At 40.5% G+C, this 27,895-nt stretch overlaps 1 protein-coding gene across 1 annotated transcript in view; it reads left to right on the top strand.

Moving 5' to 3' along the window:
- LOC136874827 (protein KRI1 homolog) overlaps positions 1 to 27,895 on the top strand; it is a 170,163-nt gene that overhangs the window by 108,254 nt on the left and 34,014 nt on the right. Inside the window, exon 9 of the mRNA XM_067148504.2 lies at positions 6,693 to 6,956. Within this exon, the coding sequence (XP_067004605.2) occupies positions 6,693 to 6,956 (264 nt within the window). The remainder of the gene's footprint in view (positions 1 to 6,692; positions 6,957 to 27,895) is intronic.

Genomic DNA, 27,895 nt, shown 5'->3' with positions numbered 1-27,895 from the left:
CAATTAAATTAGCCAAAATCAATCAACATTAGATAAAAAAAAATTATTACACTCATAATACTGAGACAAGCAAATTATATTAAGCAAGTATGTGGATGTGTTTCAGCAATGTTTAACCTTTTAAGTGCTGGGTTACCAGTTGACTGTTTGGTACCTCAGTGCTGAGTTTTTTCATTCATTGTTAAAAAAATTGTAGAAGCCTCAATTTTTAACTTAAAATGTTTATAAATGTTGGTTCTTTATAAATATAAATGCAAATAGAAAATCCTACACGTACGTTCAATATTATTTTGAGAGAAAAAATTACATTTTTTGTGCCCATGCATACATCATCTTTATACAAAGTAAAGAGTCCAACTTAAAATTATTTCCTAAAATCTGTTGGCAACTAATACATTTAACTCCTTACAAGTACATAAGTTGATATTTTAAAATACTTTCTAAACCTGGATTGTGGTGACAGCTCAATATTTCCCACCAGTTTGTGATACTGATTTGTTTCATCAACAACAAGCTGCACCAACTCCACTTGCAGAATAGTTTTTAAAAAATCAATGATTTTGGGGTTGTCATCAAACACTACTTGGCTCTCAGAGTCTGTCACAGTTACTTGAAAGTCTGGTGGAGAAAAGTCATCCGTCCACCATGAAAATAGTGATGAAATAGCTTTTGAACTCACAGTGTTTATCTTCTTTCGTTTAGAAGGAGGCTCTGTTTCTTTCTCACTTACAATATTTTCAGCACTCTCTGTATCACTCTCACTTTCAAAATCACTTAACAGTTCATTAAAATCATCATCTTTATCATCCCTTTTTGCTGTGGTTAATAACTGAAAGATTCTTTGATCCAAAATAACAACGCTGGGAGAGCAACTAGCTTGTTGTTCCACCATGCTTGTTTACATCACAGATGAGCACCACAGACTTCTATAAAAAGCTCTGTAAGTTACTTCCCAAAGCTATAAGCTGTGATCAGTTAGTTCAGCAGCCCGAAGATGTTTTTCTGTGGTTTCCCCATTATCTTACTCAAATTTTGTTTTATCAAAGTATATAAAATTAAAATGTACAAAATCTATATTATTCTCTCATGTTAGAAAATTGGCTATTTTAAAAATATCTAAATAAATAAACAAATAAGGCCATGGCCGCTTCCTTACCACTTCTATCCCTTCCTGTCCCATCGTTACCCACATAAGACCTATCTGTGTCGGTGCGACATAAAACAACTTGCAAAAAACGAAGAAAAAAAAAAGCTTGCTGGACATTTTGTAAGAATCAGATTTTAAATTAACACATAGAACTGGGCTATAATCAGGTTTTACTTTCCCAGAGATAGAAAAGGAAGTATTGTAACAAATAGATGTTTTGTAGTTATGGTCAGAACCTCTGAATGGTTTGGAATTGCTTCTTTTCTTTGTTACTGAGCTCGATAGCTGCAGTCGCTTAAGTGTGGCCAGTATCCGCTAACCAGGAGATAGTGGGTTCGAACCCCACTGTTAGCAGCCTTGAAGATGGTTTTCCGTGATTGCCCATTTTCACACCAGGCAAATGCTGGGGCTGTACCTTAATTAAGGCCATGGCTGCTTCCTTCCCATTCCTAGCCCTTTCCCGTCCCATCGTTGCCATAGGACCTGTCTGTGTCGGTGCGACGTAAAGCAACTTGCTTGCTTGCTTGCTTGCTTGCTTGCTTGCTTGCTTGCTTGCTTGCTTGCTTGCTTGCTTGCTTGCTTGCTTGCTTGCTTGCTTGCTTGCTTGCTTGCTTGCTTGCTTGCTTGCTTGCTTGCTTGCTTGCTTGCTTGCTTGCTTGCTTGCTTGCTTGCTTGCTTGCTTGCTTGCTTGCTTGCTTGCTTGCTTGCTTGCTTGCTTGCTTGCTTGCTTGCTTGCTTGCTTGCTTGCTTGCTTGCTTGCTTGCTTGCTTGCTTGCTTGCTTGCTTGCTTGCTTGCTTGCTTGCTTGCTTGCTTGCTTGCTTGCTTGCTTGCTTGCTTGCTTGCTTGCTTGCTTGCTTGCTTGCTTGCTTGCTTGCTTGCTTGCTTGCTTGCTTGCTTGCTTGCTTGCTTGCTTGCTTGCTTGCTTGCTTGCTTGCTTGCTTGCTTGCTTGCTTGCTTGCTTGCTTGCTTGCTTGCTTGCTTGCTTGCTTGCTTGCTTGCTTGCTTGCTTGCTTGCTTGCTTGCTTGCTTGCTTGCTTGCTTGCTTGCTTGCTTGCTTGCTTGCTTGCTTGCTTGCTTGCTTGCTTGCTTGCTTGCTTGCTTGCTTGCTTGCTTGCTTGCTTGCTTGCTTGCTTGCTTGCTTGCTTGCTTGCTTGCTTGCTTGCTTGCTTGCTTGCTTGCTTGCTTGCTTGCTTGCTTGCTTGCTTGCTTGCTTGCTTGCTTGCTTGCTTGCTTGCTTGCTTGCTTGCTTGCTTGCTTGCTTGCTTGCTTGCTTGCTTGCTTGCTTGCTTGCTTGCTTGCTTGCTTGCTTGCTTGCTTGCTTGCTTGCTTGCTTGCTTGCTTGCTTGCTTGCTTGCTTGCTTGCTTGCTTGCTTGCTTGCTTGCTTGCTTGCTTGCTTGCTTGCTTGCTTGCTTGCTTGCTTGCTTGCTTGCTTGCTTGCTTGCTTGCTTGCTTGCTTGCTTGCTTGCTTGCTTGCTTGCTTGCTTGCTTGCTTGCTTGCTTGCTTGCTTGCTTGCTTGCTTGCTTGCTTGCTTGCTTGCTTGCTTGCTTGCTTGCTTGCTTGCTTGCTTGCTTGCTTGCTTGCTTGCTTGCTTGCTTGCTTGCTTGCTTGCTTGCTTGCTTGCTTGCTTGCTTGCTTGCTTGCTTGCTTGCTTGCTTGCTTGCTTGCTTGCTTGCTTGCTTGCTTGCTTGCTTGCTTGCTTGCTTGCTTGCTTGCTTGCTTGCTTGCTTGCTTGCTTGCTTGCTTGCTTGCTTGCTTGCTTGCTTGCTTGCTTGCTTGCTTGCTTGCTTGCTTGCTTGCTTGCTTGCTTGCTTGCTTGCTTGCTTGCTTGCTTGCTTGCTTGCTTGCTTGCTTGCTTGCTTGCTTGCTTGCTTGCTTGCTTGCTTGCTTGCTTGCTTGCTTGCTTGCTTGCTTGCTTGCTTGCTTGCTTGCTTGCTTGCTTGCTTGCTTGCTTGCTTGCTTGCTTGCTTGCTTGCTTGCTTGCTTGCTTGCTTGCTTGCTTGCTTGCTTGCTTGCTTGCTTGCTTGCTTGCTTGCTTGCTTGCTTGCTTGCTTGCTTGCTTGCTTGCTTGCTTGCTTGCTTGCTTGCTTGCTTGCTTGCTTGCTTGCTTGCTTGCTTGCTTGCTTGCTTGCTTGCTTGCTTGCTTGCTTGCTTGCTTGCTTGCTTGCTTGCTTGCTTGCTTGCTTGCTTGCTTGCTTGCTTGCTTGCTTGCTTGCTTGCTTGCTTGCTTGCTTGCTTGCTTGCTTGCTTGCTTGCTTGCTTGCTTGCTTGCTTGCTTGCTTGCTTGCTTGCTTGCTTGCTTGCTTGCTTGCTTGCTTGCTTGCTTGCTTGCTTGCTTGCTTGCTTGCTTGCTTGCTTGCTTGCTTGCTTGCTTGCTTGCTTGCTTGCTTGCTTGCTTGCTTGCTTGCTTGCTTGCTTGCTTGCTTGCTTGCTTGCTTGCTTGCTTGCTTGCTTGCTTGCTTGCTTGCTTGCTTGCTTGCTTGCTTGCTTGCTTGCTTGCTTGCTTGCTTGCTTGCTTGCTTGCTTGCTTGCTTGCTTGCTTGCTTGCTTGCTTGCTTGCTTGCTTGCTTGCTTGCTTGCTTGCTTGCTTGCTTGCTTGCTTGCTTGCTTGCTTGCTTGCTTGCTTGCTTGCTTGCTTGCTTGCTTGCTTGCTTGCTTGCTTGCTTGCTTGCTTGCTTGCTTGCTTGCTTGCTTGCTTGCTTGCTTGCTTGCTTGCTTGCTTGCTTGCTTGCTTGCTTGCTTGCTTGCTTGCTTGCTTGCTTGCTTGCTTGCTTGCTTGCTTGCTTGCTTGCTTGCTTGCTTGCTTGCTTGCTTGCTTGCTTGCTTGCTTGCTTGCTTGCTTGCTTGCTTGCTTGCTTGCTTGCTTGCTTGCTTGCTTGCTTGCTTGCTTGCTTGCTTGCTTGCTTGCTTGCTTGCTTGCTTGCTTGCTTGCTTGCTTGCTTGCTTGCTTGCTTGCTTGCTTGCTTGCTTGCTTGCTTGCTTGCTTGCTTGCTTGCTTGCTTGCTTGCTTGCTTGCTTGCTTGCTTGCTTGCTTGCTTGCTTGCTTGCTTGCTTGCTTGCTTGCTTGCTTGCTTGCTTGCTTGCTTGCTTGCTTGCTTGCTTGCTTGCTTGCTTGCTTGCTTGCTTGCTTGCTTGCTTGCTTGCTTGCTTGCTTGCTTGCTTGCTTGCTTGCTTGCTTGCTTGCTTGCTTGCTTGCTTGCTTGCTTGCTTGCTTGCTTGCTTGCTTGCTTGCTTGCTTGCTTGCTTGCTTGCTTGCTTGCTTGCTTGCTTGCTTGCTTGCTTGCTTGCTTGCTTGCTTGCTTGCTTGCTTGCTTGCTTGCTTGCTTGCTTGCTTGCTTGCTTGCTTGCTTGCTTGCTTGCTTGCTTGCTTGCTTGCTTGCTTGCTTGCTTGCTTGCTTGCTTGCTTGCTTGCTTGCTTGCTTGCTTGCTTGCTTGCTTGCTTGCTTGCTTGCTTGCTTGCTTGCTTGCTTGCTTGCTTGCTTGCTTGCTTGCTTGCTTGCTTGCTTGCTTGCTTGCTTGCTTGCTTGCTTGCTTGCTTGCTTGCTTGCTTGCTTGCTTGCTTGCTTGCTTGCTTGCTTGCTTGCTTGCTTGCTTGCTTGCTTGCTTGCTTGCTTGCTTGCTTGCTTGCTTGCTTGCTTGCTTGCTTGCTTGCTTGCTTGCTTGCTTGCTTGCTTGCTTGCTTGCTTGCTTGCTTGCTTGCTTGCTTGCTTGCTTGCTTGCTTGCTTGCTTGCTTGCTTGCTTGCTTGCTTGCTTGCTTGCTTGCTTGCTTGCTTGCTTGCTTGCTTGCTTGCTTGCTTGCTTGCTTGCTTGCTTGCTTGCTTGCTTGCTTGCTTGCTTGCTTGCTTGCTTGCTTGCTTGCTTGCTTGCTTGCTTGCTTGCTTGCTTGCTTGCTTGCTTGCTTGCTTGCTTGCTTGCTTGCTTGCTTGCTTGCTTGCTTGCTTGCTTGCTTGCTTGCTTGCTTGCTTGCTTGCTTGCTTGCTTGCTTGCTTGCTTGCTTGCTTGCTTGCTTGCTTGCTTGCTTGCTTGCTTGCTTGCTTGCTTGCTTGCTTGCTTGCTTGCTTGCTTGCTTGCTTGCTTGCTTGCTTGCTTGCTTGCTTGCTTGCTTGCTTGCTTGCTTGCTTGCTTGCTTGCTTGCTTGCCATTATCTTACTCAAATTTTATTTTATCAAAATATATAAAATTAAAATGTACAAACCACGAACCTACGACGCTGGCGTAGCAGGGGGAGAGGTGATGCTCCCACGTGGCGCGTCCCAGGTGGCGAATAGGGGTGTCCTAACCGGCTTGCCGGCAGACCTGAGGGAAATAAAATACCTCTCGCGGACCAAACACACAACCCCCTGTGGGTGGGGGACGCAGACGAAGAATACACCCACAGTATCCCCTGCCTGTCATAAGAGGTGACTAAAAGGGGCGACCAAGGGATAATTGTCTTGCATCCATGAAACTACTTGTGATTAGTACCACCACGCGGAGAACATCATGGGTCGCTTTTACTTGCGCGTAGTACCACTATATTATGTACCAAATAGGTTTGTGATTAGTAGCAAACAGGAGCGCAGTGTGGTTGGCTTTTGCAGTACCTGTGATTAGTACCACCATATGAGCGGTACCATGGGATGATAGCTACCATGGTTCTGCCTTGCCTATGATTAGTACCCACTATATGAAGAACACCATGGGATAGGGGAAGGACCCTGTGGTTAGTACTCTTATCTGCTGAACACCATAGGGTTGCCTTGCCTGTAAATGGTGCCGCAATGTGAGAAAAACCATAGGTCTGTAGTATATGTCGAATTTCTTAACCTGTGAGTAGTACCATAATGTGTGGAATACCGCGAGCCTCTGCTACTTTTGATTAGTACCGCAACATGACAAATACCATGGTTCTACATTCCTAGTGATAAGTACCATTATGAGGGGCCGATAACTTGGATTTTGGACCCCCTTTAGACTGCAAGCACCATTGATTGAATGTTATGCTATAGCACCAGTCCCTTGGTCAGTAATCGTATTGTTTTACGTCAGAATCTGTGAATGTAAGGCATTGCGGGTCGCATTCACTGATTGTTTTAAATTCATCTCCATCCATTCATTCTTCATCCTCACGTTTTGAATTCTGGTCAGTGGAAAATTTTGGACTTTTAATTTGAAATTCCATTTTGTCTCATTTCGTACCATTAGGGGCTGATGACCTCGATGTTAGGCCCCTTTAAACAGCAGGCATCATCATCATCATCATCATCAAAATGTACAAAATCTACATTATTCTCTCATGTTGTTAGGAAATTGACTGTTTTAAAAATATCTAAGATAGCTTAAGGCCTCCTTTCCTCTCTCCTAACTTTAGTTATTATAATACAAATATTTAGCATATTTAATAATTGCTGAAATCTATTCTTGATGTGTGATTCCGTAATGGAAAGAAATGAAACTGCAGTTATCAACAAAATTGTTATTAACAAATTTAACTTGCAACATTTTGAACTTTTTACTGTGATGATGATCTTCTATTATGACTCATTTGTAATGTTCTTGTTTCAGATGGACTGTGACTATGACCCAAAAGCTGAATTGCAAAGGGAATTGATTCGGGCCACTAAGAAGAAAAAGAAGCATCGGAAACAATCAAAATTTGCTGAAGTTCTTTCCAAAGTAAAGCCTGTCTTTGATCCTAATGACCAGACTTTTGATGAATATGTTGAGGAATACTACAAGCTTGATTTTGAAGATATAATTGGTGATCTTCCGTGCCGATTTAAGTACAGGAAGGTTGTTCCCAATAGCTTTGGCTTATCCGTTGATGAGGTAATACCCTACTACATTAAAAGTAATTTTGTGTCACTGACTAAGTGAATCACTTGTCTTCTGTGCTCAAGATTGTAAGGTGGAATATCTGTGTAGCCAAGTTTGTATTTAAGATTGCTTAAATGCTTTATTGTCTCATTCAGAAAACTCTGTACAGAGTAAAATTATAGTTCTCTGGTGCCTCTTAAAAGGACATAGTAATTGAGGGGATATTCAGGATATAGCTTCTTTTCCTTTTGTTAAAAATAAGTAAAGAAATGAGAATCTAACCAAGAAATTATTCCAACAGTCTTATAAGTTGAAGTTATGAAAGACTGTTGGAGAATATTTTTTTACTCTTTCATTCACTAACTTTTGAATGATTGTGGGTATTTGCACATTTCCCGTTTAAGATCTGAGTCAATTGCCATATCTTTTTATTTTCAGGTAGACCTTTCTGCATCTCTAATGCTTAATTGTTCTATGAATTTTTCTCCTTTGTAGTTTTCCTGTGTCTTATTTATTCTATGAATTACCTCCTTTGTAGTTTTTCCTTCCAGTTCTGATTATATTTAAATCATTTTCCTGCTATTGTTGAAATTATATTCTTCTGCGAACCATGTGACCTTGCTGCAGTGGGGAGGCTTGTGCATCCCAGCGAAGCGCATAGCTGAGCCACAGGTGCAACCATATCGGATGAGTATCTGTCGACAGGCCGGTATCTTAAGACAAAGACGTGTTTATTAATTTTCACGTATTCAGTACAAAATGAGTTCTTGTGATTAAGAATTATATCTTGTCATATTAATTACAGGGACATGTTTCGCCTTTTATATGGGCATCATCAGCCTTAATCTCATACTTGTAGGATAAAAATTAGGACCCTGATTGTTCTTAATCGAAGTTTTGAAGAAAAAAGTACATATCATAAAGTTGAGGATACTTGTTGTAGGTACTTGTTCAACATTTACGTACTAAAATACGTCTAAAAGATGAAAGAGTAGGATGACTGTTGTTACTCACCGAAAAAGTGTTCATAATAGAACTTATAACATGCAACTTGATATCACAGTTTTAGCCATGGACATTCTTAAAAGTTATAAATAAGGACTGATTGTAAAGTTTAAAAAAAGGTTTTATTGTAAGAGTGTTGTAACAACAGTCATCCTACTCTTTCATCTTTTAGACGTATTTTAGTGCGTAAATGTTAAACAAGTACCTACAACAAGTAGAGGCAAAAGATCCACATAGGTCAAAACCCCGAACAAATATTTTTTTTAAACCTACAAGTATTATATTTTGTTCCTCGCGAGTAACGATCGTTTACAAGTTATAAACAAATCCCTTTATTATTGTTAGTACAAACTCTCTGGTTTAACAGATAGACAATTCTCTGCTAGTCTCTGTCACAGAATGATACACCGATAGAGGGAATAGATGGCATCTCAATCCCTTACATCCTCCCCACCCTGGTCTATCTCCAGGGGGATGACCAGCTGCACTGGACGAGTTATCACAGTCCCCTTTGAATCCTTAAGAATCACGGTTCTGATCACTCCGTCTCTTTCAGCTCGGATTTCCACTATACGGGCCTTCTTCCACATGTGTCGTGGTTGGTTGTCTTCTTGAAGGAGTGCTACGTCTCCAACTCTCAGATGTGGTCTGTTACCTCGAGGACGTCGAACTTCGTGAAAGCTCCTCAGGTCCATGAGATGTTCCTTAGTCCAGCTCTTCCAGAAGTCGTTTGATATCTTTTGTCGTACTGCTAACTCCTTTGTCAGGTTCGTCCTTCATGCTGATTCTGGTCCAGTTGGTATGGCCGTTAATCTTTGTCCAGTCAAGAAATGGGCGGGAGTCAAACCTTCTGTGTCATCTTCATTCTGAGAAATGGGTCGCGAGTTGATGGCGGCTTCAGTATTTACTAGAATGGTGTTAAGCCTTTCCTCAGTTATCAACGCCTTGCCTAACACCTTCCTCAGGCATCGTTTTGTAGTGCCAACCATCCTTTTTCACCATCCTCCCCACCAAGCCGCCCGTGAAGGAATGAACCGCCATTTGATAGAATGGTGTGCTAGGTACTGGTGGACGGAAGATGCGGTAAAGTATTGCCAGAGTGAAGACAATTCTGTGTTTGTAGCATGGAAAGTCTCAGCATTGTCCGTGTAGATTACATGCGGCAACCCTCGTCATCTTTTTGCAAATCTTTGTAATTCGAGGATAAATGTTCCTGTAATCATGTCTGAACATAATTCCAGGCGTAAGGCCCTCATTGATGCACGCGTGAAGAGAGCAATATAACATTTCTTCGACTCACTCCCCACCTTCATATATAAGGGGCCTGCAAAGTCAATGCCAGTCACTTCGAATGGTCGTAAGGGCTTTACACGGTCAGGTGGCAAGGGTGCTTCAATAGATTCACCAAATTTGTTGTACGCCATTTTACAGGGCAGACAAGTGCACAGAACTTTCTTTATGGCTTGCCTGGCGCGAAGAATCCAACATTCTGATCGTAGCTCTGACAGCACTATCCGTACACCTAAATGATGAAGCCTGATGTGTGTCAGCCTTATCAGAAGTCTGGTGAAAGTGTGGGATCCATCCAAAAGTATTGGATGCCTTTCTGTATGCGTCAGGTCTGCGTATTGAAGTCAACCACCAAGTCGAATGATGTCGTCTTGGATGTATGGATTGAATCTTGCAATCTTGGACTTACGTGGAAGTGGAATGTTTCCCTTCAAGGCAGTGAGTTCCATACCGTAACATTCTTCTTGAGTCTGACGTATCCAGTACAGTCTAGCATTATTTATATCTATTTCTGTGAGATACTTGGGGTATCGTACTCTTTCCTTCATCACTCTGATAAAACGTAGAACCCAACAAGTAACATGTATCAGTTTCCAGTACGAACTGAATTGTGATGTGTCTAGCAGTGATTCATGCAAAGTGATTAGTAGAATTTGCTTAGTTGGTTTCTTCACATCTGGTAGGGATTTTATGTCTGACTGGTTTTCCAATGGCCATGATGTGTGTTCACCAACGATCCAAGAAGGACCATGCCACCAAGTATCATTTGAGCATAAGTCATTTGTCGAGAGTCCCCGCGAGAGTTAGTCTGCGGGATTAGTGTCGCCGGGGCAATGTCGCCATTGACTAGGGGCTGTGTAGCTTAGAATTTCATTAACCCTGTTAGCAACGAAAGGTTTCCACCTATTTGGGTCACTGAAAATCCAACCAAGCGTTATCTTACTGTCGCTCCATAACGTGGCCTTGTTTATGCTGAGATTGGTCACCATACAGAAGTAATAGAGGAGGCGTGTACCAATTAGAGCAGCAAGCAATTCTAATCCGGGAATCATTACTTTCCTCACAGGAGCTAGTCGTGCCTTGCTGCAAACAAGGTATACGGAACATAACATACCAGACTCTGACCTCAAATATAGTGCAGCACCATATGCCTTCTCACTTGTGTCACAAAATACATGTTTCTCAGTGTTCCCTTTGCTTTTGGAAATGCCAATCCATCGGGAAATTGGTGATAAGTGAATTAGTTCTGACAACCAACGTTGCCATCTTAGCGCCAGATCTGGTGGGAGAATTTCTTCCTATGCGAGTCCCCGACACCAAGTGTCTTGAAAGATGATCTTCACCGTGATGAGTATCAGTGCAAGTAAACCTAAGGGATCATAGAATTTAGCTGTTCCCTTTAAAACGCTACGTTTGGTTCCAGGCTCTTCTGCCAGATATTCTAGGATGTGTTTGAAATCGAATGTCAGGGAATCTTTGTCTGTATCCCAACTAACTCCAAGTACAGTAGTTTCGTTTTTTGTTTCCCTGCCCTCTGCCTTCCATATCTCCTTAAGTGGTATTGAGTTCGTAGCCCATTTTGAAAGGGGGAGTTTTATTAGTTTCAGAAGACTATTCAACTCGTAGTAGGTTGTGATCACTTCGTTGTTATCTTCTAGACTGATTGTAAAATCATCCATGAAGGTTGATTTGTCAATAAAAGCTGTCGCTAACGGGTACGTTTCCCTTAAAGTGGCAGATAATAGGAATGGGCTGCTTGCGAGGCTGAAGGGAAGGCGTGTGAAGCGATATGCAATGATCTCTTCTGTCACCTGATAGTCTCCAGGGCCATCTGAATTTATGCGATACCACAGAAATCTAGTTAAGTTGCTGTCTTTCTCATTTAGATAAAGTTGGAAAAATGCTTGGCTTCCATCTGAAACTATTGCATTCCGATACTGCCGAAAATGTAATAGGAAGCAAGAATTTCGGGCAGTAAGTTTGGTCCAGTTTCTAGGGCATCATTTAAGGATGGTGACCCCTTTTCATGCGATGACGCGTCAAATACAATCCTGAACTTAGTAACATAACCAGTTTTCTTCTTCATGGCATGATGTGGCAAGTAGAATACATTTTCAGATGAATCGTTTGCAGGCATGCTCTCTATCTGGTCTTTAGCAAAGTAGTTTAGCATATGCTTGTGATACATGTTACGAAAATCTCCATTTCTCTTTAGTCTCATCTCTAGGGCTTGAAACCATTTTCTTGCTGTGGGGAGATTACTTGAAAAGTGAACATCCTTCTTCCTAGGAAATGACACTACTCTTTTTCCATCTTTAATGCAGTAACTGTCGTGAAACTCTTGAAGGATAAGCTTATCTTTCGGCAGGGGCGCTCTGGTGGCCTTCGCTTGTATCCCGATAGACTTTAGCTCCCAGAACCGTCTAACTACGTTGTCCAATACCACGTCTTCGTGCATTGAAATGTGATGTACTGTGGTTTTTTTGACTATAGTACTTGATCTGTTCCCACTAAGTAGATGTCCGAAAATTGTGGAAAGCAGGACCAATGAAGGTGACACTCTTAATTGGCTGTTTTAAAGTCACGATCTTCCAATAGTAATCTGCACCTATAAGAACTTCTATAGGTAGGTCTTCGTTAGATTCGTCTTGTGATTCAGCTAGTTTTACCTTCCTGGCCGAAGCCAGAACTCCAATGTCATGCGGCGGTGTTGGTTGCGCTGAATATGTATTATTATTTTCGAAAGCCGTAGCGGTAATCAAGGCCTTTGTTGAGTATCCCATGATGTCAAAGCTGACTTCTCTTCTTTTTTCTGCAGTGCTAGAGGGCGCTTCAAAAGCAGTGATTTCTAGACTCGTGTTACCGGTGACATTAAGTTCCAGTGACTGTATTAAGGAACTGTGAATGAAGCTCGACTGGCTTCCCGAATCCAGTATGCAGCGCATTAGTTTGTTTCTCCCTGTTGGGTCTTTGATCCAAATGCGGGCTGTTTGTAAGTACGTGAAGTTTGGAGTCATAACTGAAATCTTGCCAACTGATGTCTGCAAGCTGTCATTTCTATTGCAAATAGAGACATGGTGTTGCTCATTACATTTAGTGCAAAATGCCTTCCCGCGTTTGAAACATTGACCTTTGTTGTGACCTCGCCTTAAGCATAGAAAACGATTTGTAGCTCTCAGTTTTTTGGTTCTTGACTGGATATCTTTCATTTGATGACAGTCTTGACTCCATTGTCCGGAATTCTTCTCACAATACACGCAAAATGGCTTTAGTGTTGAATTGACCCCTTTCTTGCTCTTCTTGGTCTTCGCATTCACTTGAAGAGCGGCTGCCTTTGGCATGTAGTTCAGTGGTTGAGTAGCATCACCACATATCTTTTGAGCGGCTAGAGCTCCTTGAATTTCTTCATTTATAAATTCCATTAAATGTAGAAGGTTGCCTTCCTGAAAGCCATTTATTTTTGCATGAATTAGCCAGCAGCGGCAAAGGTCTTCTGGGAATGCTCTCAGTAGTTTGGGTGCTAATATCCATCCGAACGCGTCTATGTTTCCCCTAGTGCTCTTAATGCTTATAATCGTCGATGGCACTCAGTGTAGGTAGTGTTTAACATCACTGGGCTATCCGAAGTGGCGGATTCTAAATTTTCCAAGAAATCTAAGTGGCTTTGTATGATTCGGTCTGTTTCGCCGTATCTTCAATGAAGAATCCGCTTCGCTTGGTCGTAGTTATCTGCCTTGACCGCTATTCCATCAACCAGAAGTTTAGGTTCACCCTCTAGGTAACCTCGGAGAAACACGTGTTTATTTATGGTGAAAAGACGTGTGTTGTTGTCCACAGAAGACTGGAATTTTTCCCAGAACCTGGGTCATGTCTCGATATCGCCTGTGAAAGGTTCAAGTCTGATAGTAGGTAGTTTAACGTCTTGAGGGATTGGAGGTTGTGTAATTGAATCATCGGTGGCTTGAGTGGTGTCCTCATGCTTCTCTTTAATGAGATGAGTGGCTTTCCATATTGCATGCTTCAAGCGGTCAATATATTGCTCGCAATCCTGTGCGTCCGTCTCGAACTCATCATCATTCAACAAATCGTGTACTTGTTTGTCCAGGATTAATAGTTTTTGTAGAATGTCTTGTAAGCGGTCAAGAGCATGAGCTATTTCATCCTGTTACGTCGAGTCGTTAACTTCATTCAGGCACGTGGAGAAACGTGTAACATTCGAGTGGTTGGTCTTTCATGTCCTTTTAAGTTTATTAAGAAGCTCTTCATTCTCCGTCATCGTGAAACTCAAGGGAAAGTTGACCTGAGGTGGGCTAGTATGGCACTGATAGAGTAGTTTTTGAGTGTGCGCTGACAGATGTTTATGAATCTTATGTAATTGTATTGCTTGCCGAGAGATGGCTGCACCTGTACCTTACTGATTCATGGATGACCTTCGTATACCACCAGATTACGTATTGCGCCGTTCCCGCGTCCAGGCATGGACACAAGAGATCCTGACTAGCTCTAACTTTAATAACTCTGGTGACCAAGTTCTACGGGTGTGAGTTCCGTAACAGAAAAACGTCCAGGTCGATCAACGGTAGTCTCCAACTAACGCAGAAAGACGTCTCTTGCTCGTATCTAGTTAGGTACCCTTCTCATTAACTCTTATGGAAATTGTCGTCGCTTGTTACTACTACAGTCTTACAACTAATTCTTATTCTAAGAACACAGAGAAAGAGTGTTTAGGTTTCACTATTCCATATTTATTTAAATATTAAACCAAATATTCAAGGAATTATCTCAAATTTTTACTAATGAAGTAGCTCTTGTAATGAGTGACTCATTGTCAACCTAATAATTCATGTCCGTCAACAACTTTTAGAGAAATCACATCTTCCGACTTCAACCTAAATGAATGCCTTCTCGGCTTAAATTGCTTCCTTTCATAAACTCATTAATCTCCTAAATCATCAATTACTAGCATAAATTACATGTAACATCTGGGAAATTCTTGAAAAAAGCTATGTTTTCCTTTGTATATAATTCACCTACAGAGCTGGGTGATGACCAAATAAATTAAATTGAACGCAGATAATGGTATTTACAAGTGCCTTCTTGGCAAGAAAATAAACATTAAAATTAAGTACATTAAGAATATAGGATGCATCCACAAGAATAAAATAAAAATCCTATTAACTATTATTTACAGTCTTTCTAGTGGTCCACTCTTGAGAAAATAACGGAACGCTAGTGGAATTTCTGAGTTAATGCTCGGTCAAGAAATGGAGTTCGAGTTATTTGAATCAATTATTTGTGGGATCCACATTAGATCCTGTTAATTAACACCTAATACCTACTCTAAAAACTGTCACATTACTTAAATTTTCACTGAATGATTGTCTGGCTGCAGTTTTAAGACTATCAATAAGGCTATTATAAAGCTCTTCTTGCATTGTTTTGACAAGTACACTCTTATATGTTTTACATTTTAAACATTCGTTTATGCCTACTTAGTTGTTTCTTAGACGCTCATATTTCCTTGTGTTACACATCATGAGCTAAGCTACGTCCATTGTAAGCCGTAATCACCCTACAAGTAACATTCTCGCAAGATTTAATTTATGAACTTAAGGTAATATGACCTTAGCTTATTGACATAGACTACGTGCGTACGAAGTAGCAAGAAACGTCACCACGCTTGTCATACAGAGTTATTATAACACACACTACCAATGGAAAATCTACTTAATCGTATGACACTATCTCCGACAAAAGAAGAATGATTCTCCTTTGAAAATCTAGGTCACCAGTGATCGGCCTATAGGTTGAAATTATCCAGAAATGGAGTTATATACAGTGAGAGTTTTCAAGATCATCCTAAGTAAATCAGTGTAAGCTCAAATCTTATCTAGAATACACATATGCTTCTCTAGGTAGGCTAATACGGATAAAACATTGCACTGCACGTCTCGAGATCATATCCTGAGCTAGGTAAAATGCGTAGGATCCAGAATTATTGCATGGAATTGGCGAGAATTCAATGACACTCTCAGAAACATCATTTGAAATCACGAGGTCTTACTTCGTACAACTATGACTATCTCTCTCGAAGAAAACAATAAATACAACCATCATACATCATTAACCACTCAATATCATATCCATGACGCATGTCAATTACTACTCATATTTCATATATAGCCACTCTATCACTTCATCATACGTAGATCATTACCTTGACTTGCACATCAACGTGCCGTGACATTCCTAAAATGCCTACTTTACTTACTACAGTCATAGTGCCAAATTTAACATGGACTAGGAGTAGTCTACTGCCATATTCCTTCATAAAACACATCCTATGTACGATCTCGAACTGCTTGACATTACTTAAATTTAGGACACGCAGGTATTAAAGCCAACTTCACTCTTTACACTTCACTGATAATAATAATAACTCAAGCTATCTCTCCTCACATATCACTGGAAAACATTGCGATCGGAAAATCACTTGGTGACCACGCCTACAAATGGAATTGACGTTTCATACGGATGAGTACCTACTTCCAATCATCTCAGCTAGACGTTTATCTACGCACTGTCTTCGCACAAAGCAAACATTAACATGCAATAAAAGAAATAATATACTCTTACTTACGAAAACGACTTGGATAATGGACTTAGCTTTGCTCAAGATGGTCTCGGTGTTTCCTCATCTCCGGTCATCTGAGACTAGGATCTCGTCATCTGGTTCCTCCACAAGTGGTCGGGTACTTCGTAGCTTCTCAACATTGATCATTGGTCATCCGGGACAGCCAACATCGTCTCGCCTCGTCAGGATCCAAGCAGCATCGCCTTGCTTCCTTACAGACCCATGGTGAAGACTCGTGCGTATGGAACAGAACAATGATAGAATATTTGACTCATTGCTGACATCTTCCAATTAATATAGCTCTTGCGTTGCTCAGATTGCATAGGTCTTACTGGGGTACAGTTGATCCAATAAATAGTTCAAAACCGTCTAAGACAGATGTTCTGTATATTCTGATTTGAAAATAAATTTCTTTCCGCTATCTTTTATTAGCCTAAATGCATTCAACCACTGGTCCGTAGGTGTCTTTCAATGTTAAACGGTATCGGGAAAATTTCACCGCGGGCTTGCGTCACTGCGTGACGTAGTTCTACTGTGATATACTTTATCTCTTCTTTTTACGTATTTAATCTCCCGCGCGGCATTTAAATCTTGATCTCCGCAGATTAGCGTGTAGTCGCGATTTAATTTTCGTCTTCCAGTTCCTAGTAATTAGCTCCGCTGGATAATCCTTTTTAAATCGAGTCTTGCGTCTTCTTAACACATCGAAGTCAGATTATATAATAAATGATGAGCATTTTTTTTCTTGAATAATGGTTTCAAATAATGTCCATCTGTCATTTTTTTCTGCGCCTTCTATACGCGGCCATTACCGTAACCGACCGACGAAAAGACTTACAATTCGGCCCGTACTGATGTTAAATGCATTTTATTTGACATTTGACCACAGAGACTCCATCTTTGTTACTACAGCTCTTATAAAGAACTGTGAAACGGCACATTAACTTCCCCTACGTTGAAAGAAATATATGGCTTGCTATATATTTATTATATTCGTCTTCCTTCTTATAATGGGACTTTTCACTGTTCTTTATGAATTCTCTTTTGTATCATTACTCCTTTCTTCGGAACAATCTGTTTACTCATGATGTAGGTGGCTTCAATCTGTACTTCTTTGCTTCGTCATCACCTGAGATGGTTTGCCCCTTCTCTATTCCTTGAAATATAACTTGATGTTTGCACTGTTATGTACTCCTTTACTGTTTCCATTTAAGTCGTGAATTTCGTATGCATTATTTCTGAATGAACGGTTAATTCTAAATGGTCCTTCGAATAAATGCAAGAATTTCGCGAAGATTTTGTTCGTTACACTGGAAATTGCGGGTTTCTTTATTAATACTAGGTCGCCTTTCTTCAGCTCAGGTTTGAATTTCTTATGCTGTACTCTCCTTAACCTTCTCTGTGCTTGTCTGTACAGTCTCTCTCGAACCAGTTTGTTAATTTCGTTGATATGTAAGTTAGGTTCAGCAGGTAGGTGAACAATTGTGTCCCAAGGTCTTTCAGGTTTAATACTATGATGAATAATTTTAGGTATTTGTCCGCTGGATTCATGTATTGTGTTATTCATGCTATCTTCTATTATTTCAATTACTTCTAACCACTTCCAGTGTTGGTTCGGACAATAGATTCGACAGAACTTCGCTATTTCTTTCATGCATCTTTCAACAGGATTGGACGCTGGATGTCTTACCGAGCAAAGAATGTGTTTGATTCCTAACTCTTCCATGGTTTCTCTGAATTGAAGCGACGTAAATTGTGTCCCTCTGTCTGACAGTAATTTCTCAGGCTTTCCCATACTAGGTAAGGTGTTTTTGATTAGACGTTGTAATACCTGTTTTGTGTTGGCGCGTTGAATTGGTTGTAACGACACATATTTAGAGAACACATCCATCACTACGACTATGTACTTATGACCCTTTCTGGCAGTTGGGAGTCTGCCAAAGATATCTATAGCATATAACTCTCGAGCTTTATGCGGTAGTATAGCTCTGGGTTCGTGTCTTACTGTACCACTGCCATGTTTGACCTTTTGGCATATGTCGCATGTTCTTACTGTATTCCTCACAGTTCTTCGAATACCTTTCCACGTAAATTTCTCGAGTATGACTTGGGTTACCTTTTCTACGCCACCGTGACCTGTAATCCTGGGTATGTGCCAGATTACTTCCTTGTACAACATCGAAGGTAGTACTATACGTATCCTCTTATGACCTTTACCTGATCTAGCCATTAGTATTCCTTGCTCTAAGCTGTAGACTTTCGCAATTCTTGACTTTGTTTCACTTTCACGGTTTCCGTCTTCCAATTTATCTATAATTTGTTTCAACCTTTCGTCTTGACGCTGCAAGTGTACTAGGTTCAGTAGTTTTTCTAATGTTTCTTCATCTTCCGGGACCAATTCTATTTTATGAATTACTTCCTCTTTCTCCACAGGGTTACGACTCAAGGCGTCAGCAAGGATGTTTTCCTTTCCCTTACAATACTCGATTTTTATCTGGAATTGCTGCGTGAACAACATCCACCTTGTTATCCGCTCATTAGTCATTGCAGCTTTCAATCCAAACGTTAATGCCTTATGGTCTGATCTGACCGTTATTGGGTATCCGTAAATAGTTTTTCTCCATTGCTGTAAGGCGTAAATGATTGCTAACAGCTCCTGTTCTGTCGTGGTATAGTTAACCTCGTGGCTCCTTAATTTTCGGCTAGTGAATGCTAGATATATCCTTTTGGGAGGTGTTCCTTCTTCTTCTTGGTACAAACAAGCTCCGATGCCAACATTAGATGTGTCTGACTGTATTATAAATTCTTTTTCATAGTTCGGATAGCCTAATTTGATGCTTTTTGTTAACAAGGTCTTTAATTCTTGGAATGCTCTCTCTGCCTTTTCATCCCATTTCCACCTGTTGTTGATCTTTAACAAATCCTGTAAAGGTGCAGCGGTCTGGGTATATCCTTGACAATGGTTAGAGAAAAACTGCGCCATACCAAGAAATTGTCTGACGTGCTTTATACGCTTCGGTCGGGGAAAATCGCATATGGCTTGGATCTTAACTGGGTTAGGCCGTACTCCTGTACCGTCTATCATGTGACCGACGAATAGGACCTCTTCTTGACAGAATTTTGATTTCGTAAGGTTGATCTTAAATCCAGTGGCTCTTAGGTTTCGAAACAACTTTTCAAGCTTGTCACAATGTTCTGTAAATGTTTTAGTTGCTAGAATTAGATCGTCCACGTAGTAAGTTAAAAACTCCTTTACTTCCGGCGTTAAATTTCTGTCTAAAGCTCTTACCAAAACCGCACAACTATTTCTCAAACCGAATGGGAGACGACAATAGATATATGTCTGATTATCAAACATAAATCCGGTTAACAATCGGGATTTTTCTTCCAGAACGATGTGATGGTATGAGGATGTAAAATCCATGGTTGAAAAATACCTCATGTCACGGAATTTCTAAATAATATCCTTTATTTTTGGAGTTTGATTATACTCTGGAATCAATCGACCATTCAAAAAACGCGCGTCAAGGCACAGACGGAGTTTCCCGTTGCTTTTCACCACAATTACCAAGGGGTTCAAATAAGGACTAGATGTCTTCATTATAATGCCATCGTCTTCCATTTCCTTTATGATCTTCTTCACTTCTGGGAAGTGTGTCTCCGGAATTCCATAGAGCTTGCCTTTATAGGGTGTCCAATCGTTCACTATTAGTTTATATTTAAAATTTGGAATCTGTCCTGGTTTATTCTTAAACAAATCCGAGTATTCCTGTAAGATTCCATGAAGTTTTGACTTTTCGATCGAGGAAATCTTAGCATTCGCCACTGCTTCTGCTATGTTCGGCATGTCTTCTTCCTCCTCCATAGCCATTACCCTTTCTATGCTTTCAATAATGTTTTCATCCGCTAGAGATATCTCTCCTTCCTCTGGTTGAAAGTTCGGATGCTCTTCCGATGGTACGTTTTCTTCTTCCGATACCTCCTTGTTATCTATGATCATAATGTCGTCATTGATCTTAATCCGTTCTTGGTTTTCCCTGGTGTGTTCGTCAGATATAGGGAATCTTATTTCTTGTTTCTCCATATCGATCGTCATTCCAGTTACCGTCATGAAGTCTATTCCTAATATAATATTATATTTAATCTTGTTCATGACTATGAATGGATGCTCAAAGTGCCTGTTTCCAATATTTATTTCCAAATATGTTTGTATATTGCATTCCACCGTTTTATCCGGAATTATACCTCTTATTTTAATTTTCGAAACTGGGATGGTTAATAATTTCATTCTTCTACTCATATCTTGGAATAATTCCTTCGAAAGCACGCTGATGCTAGCCCCAGAATCAACTAGGCAACGTACTTTCAGCTCTCCAACTCTTGCTACGATAATAGGCAATTCATATTTTCTTTTCATGTGATGTACTGTCAAATCCTTTATTAGTTCTTCCGAATCGATTTCCCATGAATCAACCTGCGTTATGAAATAACTGTGAATTTTGGAATCCAATGCGTTCCTTATTTTCTCAACCTCACCTTCTAATTCAAAATCGGCGTTTTTTTTTTGCTTGTTATCTTTTCATTTTCTCTTCTGCATTCGAATTCTCTCGCGTTTGGATCGAGGATTTGTTCTTCCTGTTTCCTCTTTTTGTATCTCTGTAACTCAAGACTCTCCGCTCCCTCTACATCAGCGTTGACGTCCTGTTCTCTAATTGCTTTCTCCCACTTGATCTTCTCGTTTCGGTCTTCATTTACTTCGCGTATAGGTCTCCGATTATAAGTTTCCCTTCCTTGGTCGTCTCTCATATTTCTTTTTCCGTAACCATACCTTCCTCTGAAATTATTTCTTCCTCTGTTTTCTCTATACGGGTTCCTGTATCGCATGTTGGGTCTATATGCTCTATTTCCCCTATATGCTTCTTGGTTGTAGGACCCTTTCCTGCAATAGCATTTTTCTTCATCTCTCCTTCCACTCTCCTGGTTTCCCCATTGTCTCTTCCTGTTCATTTTTCCTCTTTCTTCAGGGGTATTCCTATCGATGTTTTCCTGTGTGAGCACATTAACCGTTTCTTCACCGTAAGCATTCCTAATCATTCTTTGAGGGTGTGGTGCTGTAGTCATATCGATCTGTCTAAGTGTCGTTTCCATTTGCACTGCCGTAGTTGGGTTAGCAGTAGCCAGCAGTCTTTGTATATCTGAGGGAAATTGTCGTTGTATCGTCTTGATCGCTTCAAGCTCACTGGGTGGCGAATCAAGGTCTTGAAAACGGTGAAACTGGTAGGCGAAGTAATCACTAAACCCTGTTTGACCGTTCGTAGCATACTTGCGAGAGTACAACTCTAGACGTAAATTCTGCTGCACCTCCGGACTCCAAAATTTCTGTAAGAATGCCGTTTTAAAGTCGCTATACTCATGGAAAGTATATTTAAATGCTTGGAACCATAAGTTCGGATTAGCATCTAAATGCTTTTCCACTACTTTCAATTTCTTCTCCTCAGCGATGCCATATTCCTTGAAGTAATCCTCCATTTCCCTAAGGAAACGTTTGGGCGAAATACTGGTGGAATTATTAAAGTGCTTCGGTCTATCATCGAAGGTTTTTATGACGTTAATAATCGTGGGATAACCACTGTTTCCGTTATCCATATTTGTCTCCCCCATACTGTGGTTAGAACGTGTGACTGGTATGGGTGTCACTTCTCTTTCATTTATTTGAAACTCAACTCCTCTGTTCCGCTCGCTACTAGACATCATAACAGTCTTTCCTGGTCCTTCCTCCCGAATTTCTTGTAACTGAGCTTGCATTTGTCTAAGCCCTTCTTCAGATTTCGCTATTCTTTGGTTTAATTCATCCTTATGTTGTTCTATTTCGTCCCTTATCTCCGTTATTCTGCTTCCAATTTGGTTTGCAGCCTGGTCGTACTTCTTTTCCAGACTTGTGCTCGTGGTTTGCACATCCTCACCTAGTTTTCCTATACTTTCCTCACATAATCTCCACTTTTCTTGGGAATCTAGGCTTAACCTTTCCATATTATCTGATAAATCCTTTATTACATTCTCCTTTAAAGACTGGAGATAGTTATTGTTCCCTGTCATTTCTCTCTTAATTTCGTTTATTTCTTCTCGTATCTCTCGATTCTTCTCCTCCATACTTCCACTAATTTCAGCTTTCCATTCATCTATATTGTTCTTCATCTCCTCCATCATTATCTTATGTCTTTCTTCTTGTTCCCTAGTCACCTCTTCCATCTTCTCCTGATATTTATTCATTTCTTCCTTTTGTTCTTGATGACCTCTCCTTATTTCCTCCATCATTTCTTTATGTTTCTCTTCCATAAATCTTTGGTATCGCTCCTCTTGTTCTTGCTTCTCTCTCTTCATCTCTTCTTCCTGTTTCTTCTCCTTCGCCTCACGTTCCTGTCTCTCTTTATTTTTCTCTTCTTCCTGCTTCTTCTCCTTCTCCTCTCGTTCCTGTCTCTCTTTATTCTTCTCTTCCTCCTGCTTCTTCTCCTTCTCCTCTCGTTCCTGTCTCTCTTGGATTCTTCATCACGTTTATCCATCCTTTCCATGATCTCCTTTAACCTTTCCTCCTGCTTTCTCATTTCTTCCTGCCTCTCTTTCTTACCTTCCTCATCGCGTCTTCTAGCTTCTTCATCACGCTTTCTGTTCTCTTCCAATCTCTCCTTTCTAGCTTCTTCATCGCGCTTTCTGTTCTCTTCCAATCTCTCCTTTCTAGCTTCTTCATCGCGCTTTCTGTTCTCTTCCATCATTTCTTTTATAGCCTGCAACAATCCCTGATGCTCTTCTTTCTGTCTTCTTTCTTTCTCTTCCTGTTCTTTTTGATATTTCTCTTGTTTCTCTTCTTGGTCTTTCCGATACTGCTCTTGTTCTTCTCGTTGCTCCCTTTGATACTCCTCAAATTGAGCTTTCAAATGGCTTAACGTCGTCATTTCGATATTTAATTAGTATTCTAAATTCTAAAAATCCTAATAAACTCTATGTTTTCCCTAAATTCTCCACAATTCAAGTTCTCCAGCAATGTCTCTCCCACTACTCCAATCAACAATATATATATTCAGCAAATACACAGGCAGGCTTCACTACTTGGATCTGATTCAGCTCACGATGTTGACCCAATCACACTAGGAAATATGAGGTACTTGTTCATGTACTTATGACTCCAATTCTTAACTGAAAATAACTCAAATAACCTCTTACAATCTATCTCTTATATCTAAGTTACATCTAAATAAATTGACATATTAGCGGTAATCTATCCTTCTTTTCGAGTTCTGACTGCTACCAGCTATTTTCTGTTATTCTCTTCAGAGCAATCATCCATTTCTTCTTTCTCCTATTCCATCATCTATACTGGGCATCTACTCGTTCTCACAGTCTAATATCTTGCTGTGTCTACTTCGATCCCATAAAATAATAACGCATAACAGCCAGTAAAGAAATTACCGTATGACATCTCCATCTCCATGCAATCATCTTGCTGTTACAATCAATAATTCCTCATCCATTAATTCCTAAAGTATCTCCTTCATCTTACCCACTTCTTTTGAGTAAATTCTCCCATTTTACTCTAATATTGCACCAAAGATCCGTCATTCGACTATCATCTCTGTTATCTTCTTAACAGGTTTCCCGATGTTTTCCTCATTCTTATTGCTACATATGGGAATCAACCTCTTCACAGTTCTGTGTCGTATTCTTTCTCTTGGAATTCCCACGACGACTTTCTCTTGAATTTCCACATACATGAGTATCTCAAAAAAAATTCTATTTGGTTTGCAACCAACAGTTCCCATGGCGTTTTCCTCCATTCGCATCACGTTGAGGCGCCATTTTCTACTTGCGCCGTTCCCGCGTCCAGGCATGGACACAAGAGATCCTGACTAGCTCTAACTTTAATAACTCTGGTGACCAAGTTCTACGGGTGTGAGTTCCGTAACAGAAAAACGTCCAGGTCGATCAACGGTAGTCTCCAACTAACGCAGAAAGACGTCTCTTGCTCGTATCTAGTTAGGTACCCTTCTCATTAACTCTTATGGAAATTGTCGTTGCTTGTTACCACTACAGTCTTACAACTAATTCTTATTCTAAGAACACAGAGAAAGAGTGTTTAGGTTTCACTATTCCATATTTATTTAAATATTAAACCAAATATTCAAGGAATTATCTCAAATTTTTACTAATGAAGTAGCTCTTGTAATGAGTGACTCATTGTCAACCTAATAATTCATGTCCGTCAACAACTTTTAGAGATATCACATCTTCCGACTTCAACCTAAATGAATGCCTTCTCGGCTTAAATTGCTTCCTTTCATAAACTCATTAATCTCCTAAATCATCAATTACTAGCATAAATTACATGTAACATCTGGGAAATTCTTGAAAAAAGCTATGTTTTCCTTTGTATATAATTCACCTACAGAGCTGGGTGATGACCAAATAAATTAAATTGAATGCAGATAATGGTATTTACAAGTGCCTTCTTGGCAAGAAAATAAACATTAAAATTAAGTACATTAAGAATATAGGATGCATCCACAAGAATAAAATAAAAATCCTATTAACTATTATTTACAGTCTTTCTAGTGGTCCACTCTTGAGAAAATAACGGAACGCTAGTGGAATTTCTGAGTTAATGCTCGGTCAAGAAATGGAGTTCGAGTTATTTGAATCAATTATTCGTGGGATCCACATTAGATCCTGTTAATTAACACCTAATACCTACTCTAAAAACTGTCACATTACTTAAATTTTCACTGAATGATTGTCTGGCTGCAGTTTTAAGACTATCAATAAGGCTATTATAAAGCTCTTCTTGCATTGTTTTGACAAGTACACTCTTATATGTTTTACATTTTAAACATTCGTTTATGCCTACTTAGTTGTTTCTTAGACGCTCATATTTCCTTGTGTTACACATCATGAGCTAAGCTACGTCCATTGTAAGCCGTAATCACCCTACAAGTAACATTCTCGCAAGATTTAATTTATGAACTTAAGGTAATATGACCTTAGCTTATTGACATAGACTACGTGCGTACGAAGTAGCAAGAAACGTCACCACGCTTGTCATACAGAGTTATTATAACACACACTACCAATGGAAAATCTACTTAATCGTATGACACTATCTCCGACAAAAGAAGAATGATTCTCCTTTGAAAATCTAGGTCACCAGTGATCGGCCTATAGGTTGAAATTATCCAGAAATGGAGTTATATACAGTGAGAGTTTTCAAGATCATCCTAAGTAAATCAGTGTAAGCTCAAATCTTATCTAGAATACACATATGCTTCTCTAGGTAGGCTAATACGGATAAAACATTGCACTGCACGTCTCGAGATCATATCCTGAGCTAGGTAAAATGCGTAGGATCCAGAATTATTGCATGGAATTGGCGAGAATTCAATGACACTCTCAGAAACATCATTTGAAATCACGAGGTCTTCCTTCGTACAACTATGACTATCTCTCTCGAAGAAAACAATAAATACAACCATCATACATCATTAACCACTCAATATCATATCCATGACGCATGTCAATTACTACTCATATTTCATATATAGCCACTCTATCACTTCATCATACGTAGATCATTACCTTGACTTGCACATCAACGTGCCGTGACATTCCTAAAATGCCTACTTTACTTACTACAGTCATAGTGCCAAATTTAACATGGACTAGGAGTAGTCTACTGCCATATTCCTTCATAAAACACATCCTATGTACGATCTCGAACTGCTTGACATTACTTAAATTTAGGACACGCAGGTATTAAAGCCAGCTTCACTCTTTACACTTCACTGATAATAATAATAACTCAAGCTATCTCTCCTCACATATCACTGGAAAACATTGCGATCGGAAAATCACTTGGTGACCACGCCTACAAATGGAATTGACGTTTCATACGGATGAGTACCTACTTCCAATCATCTCAGCTAGACGTTTATCTACGCACTGTCTTCGCACAAAGCAAACATTAACATGCAATAAAAGAAATAATATACTCTTACTTACGAAAACGACTTGGATAATGGACTTAGCTTTGCTCAAGATGGTCTCGGTGTTTCCTCATCTCCGTTCATCTGAGACTAGGATCTCGTCATCTGGTTCCTCCACAAGTGGTCGGGTACTTCGTAGCTTCTCAACATTGATCATTGGTCATCCGGGACAGCCAACATCGTCTCGCCTCGTCAGGATCCAAGCAGCATCGCCTTGCTTCCTTACAGACCCATGGTGAAGACTCGTGCGTATGGAACAGAACAATGATAGAATATTTGACTCATTGCTGACATCTTCCAATTAATATAGCTCTTGCGTTGCTCAGATTGCATAGGTCTTACTGGGGTACAGTTGATCCAATAAATAGTTCAAAACCGTCTAAGACAGATGTTCTGTATATTCTGATTTGAAAATAAATTTCTTTCCGCTATCTTTTATTAGCCTAAATGCATTCAACCACTGGTCCGTAGGTGTCTTTCAATGTTAAACGGTATCGGGAAAATTTCACCGCGGGCTTGCGTCACTGCGTGACGTAGTTCTACTGTGATATACTTTATCTCTTCTTTTTACGTATTTAATCTCCCGCGCGGCATTTAAATCTTGATCTCCGCAGATTAGCGTGTAGTCGCGATTTAATTTTCGTCTTCCAGTTCCTAGTAATTAGCTCCGCTGGATAATCCTTTTTAAATCGAGTCTTGCGTCTTCTTAACACATCGAAGTCAGATTATATAATAAATGATGAGCATTTTTTTTCTTGAATAATGGTTTCAAATAATGTCCATCTGTCATTTTTTTCTGCGCCTTCTATACGCGGCCATTACCGTAACCGACCGACGAAAAGACTTACAATTCAGCCCGTACTGATGTTAAATGCATTTTATTTGACATTTGACCGCAGAGACTCCATCTTTGTTACTACAGCTCTTATAAAGAACTGTGAAACGGCACAGTATTGTATTAATATTCAAGATGGCTGCTCTCGGCTTCTAAGATATCATGCACTTATAACCTTCTATTGCAACGTAAGCTTGACCATTTCTCAATAAGCATGCTTCCCTTTACTACAACCCTCTTCATTCAACATTCTTTCTTTTACAACAACTTTCCTAATTAACTATTACAGAATAAATAGAATGTGATCTACTCTTCTGCCATTTGTCATGATGTTGATATTCTTGTGATATGAATACTCGCGGCGTGAAGAAAAGAAAAAGATCTTGCAGATATCCGTTCAGTGTAGTCTTCTTTAATGTTAGTGTTGATGGTTCTTCGTTTCCTGGGTTTCGGTACCAGTATTTTATTTTGTTCCTCGCGAGTAATGACCATTTACAAGTTAAAAACAAATCCCTTTATTATTGTTAGTACAAACTCTCTGGTTTAACAGGTAGACAACTCTCTGCTAGTCTCTGTCATAGAATGATACACCGATAGAGGGAATAGATGGCGTCTCAATCCCTGACAACAAGTATCCTCAACTTTATAATGTGTACTTTTTTCTTCAAAACATTGATTAAGAACAAACAGGATCCTGATTTTTATACTGCAGGTATGAGATTAAGGCCGATGATGCCCGTATAATGGGTGAAACATGTCCCTCTAATTAACCCATGAATGCCTAGCGTTGCATATGTGCAACGGCGTGCCAGTGCTCTTTTCTTTCAATGTATGAAGTTGTTTTCCAGTAAAAGAATGAAAATTGCGCGCTTATTCGGTATAGGGACATGTTGTGCTTTGTTACGAGTCAGTTAATCAAGTCACCGCTCGGTTGTTGACGAGGTATATGTTTGAATTTCGCCGTGTGTTCCAGCTATCACAGTGGCATACTGTAAGAGGTAAGATTTGCCTTATAATTTTATGATTTAGAAATAATTAACCTCTTTTAGGAAATCCAGGAAGTAAATTCATCGGAGTTTGAATGTAGCACGATTCCTTTTACAATTAATAGCTCGTGGGTGAGTGAGATCCACATATTCCCGGCGTTGCATATTCGCAA

This window comes from Anabrus simplex, chromosome 5 (genome assembly GCF_040414725.1).
Source record: "Anabrus simplex isolate iqAnaSimp1 chromosome 5, ASM4041472v1, whole genome shotgun sequence".
Taxonomy (NCBI): domain Eukaryota; kingdom Metazoa; phylum Arthropoda; class Insecta; order Orthoptera; family Tettigoniidae; genus Anabrus; species Anabrus simplex.
This window is presented reverse-complemented; position numbering and strand designations above follow the sequence as displayed.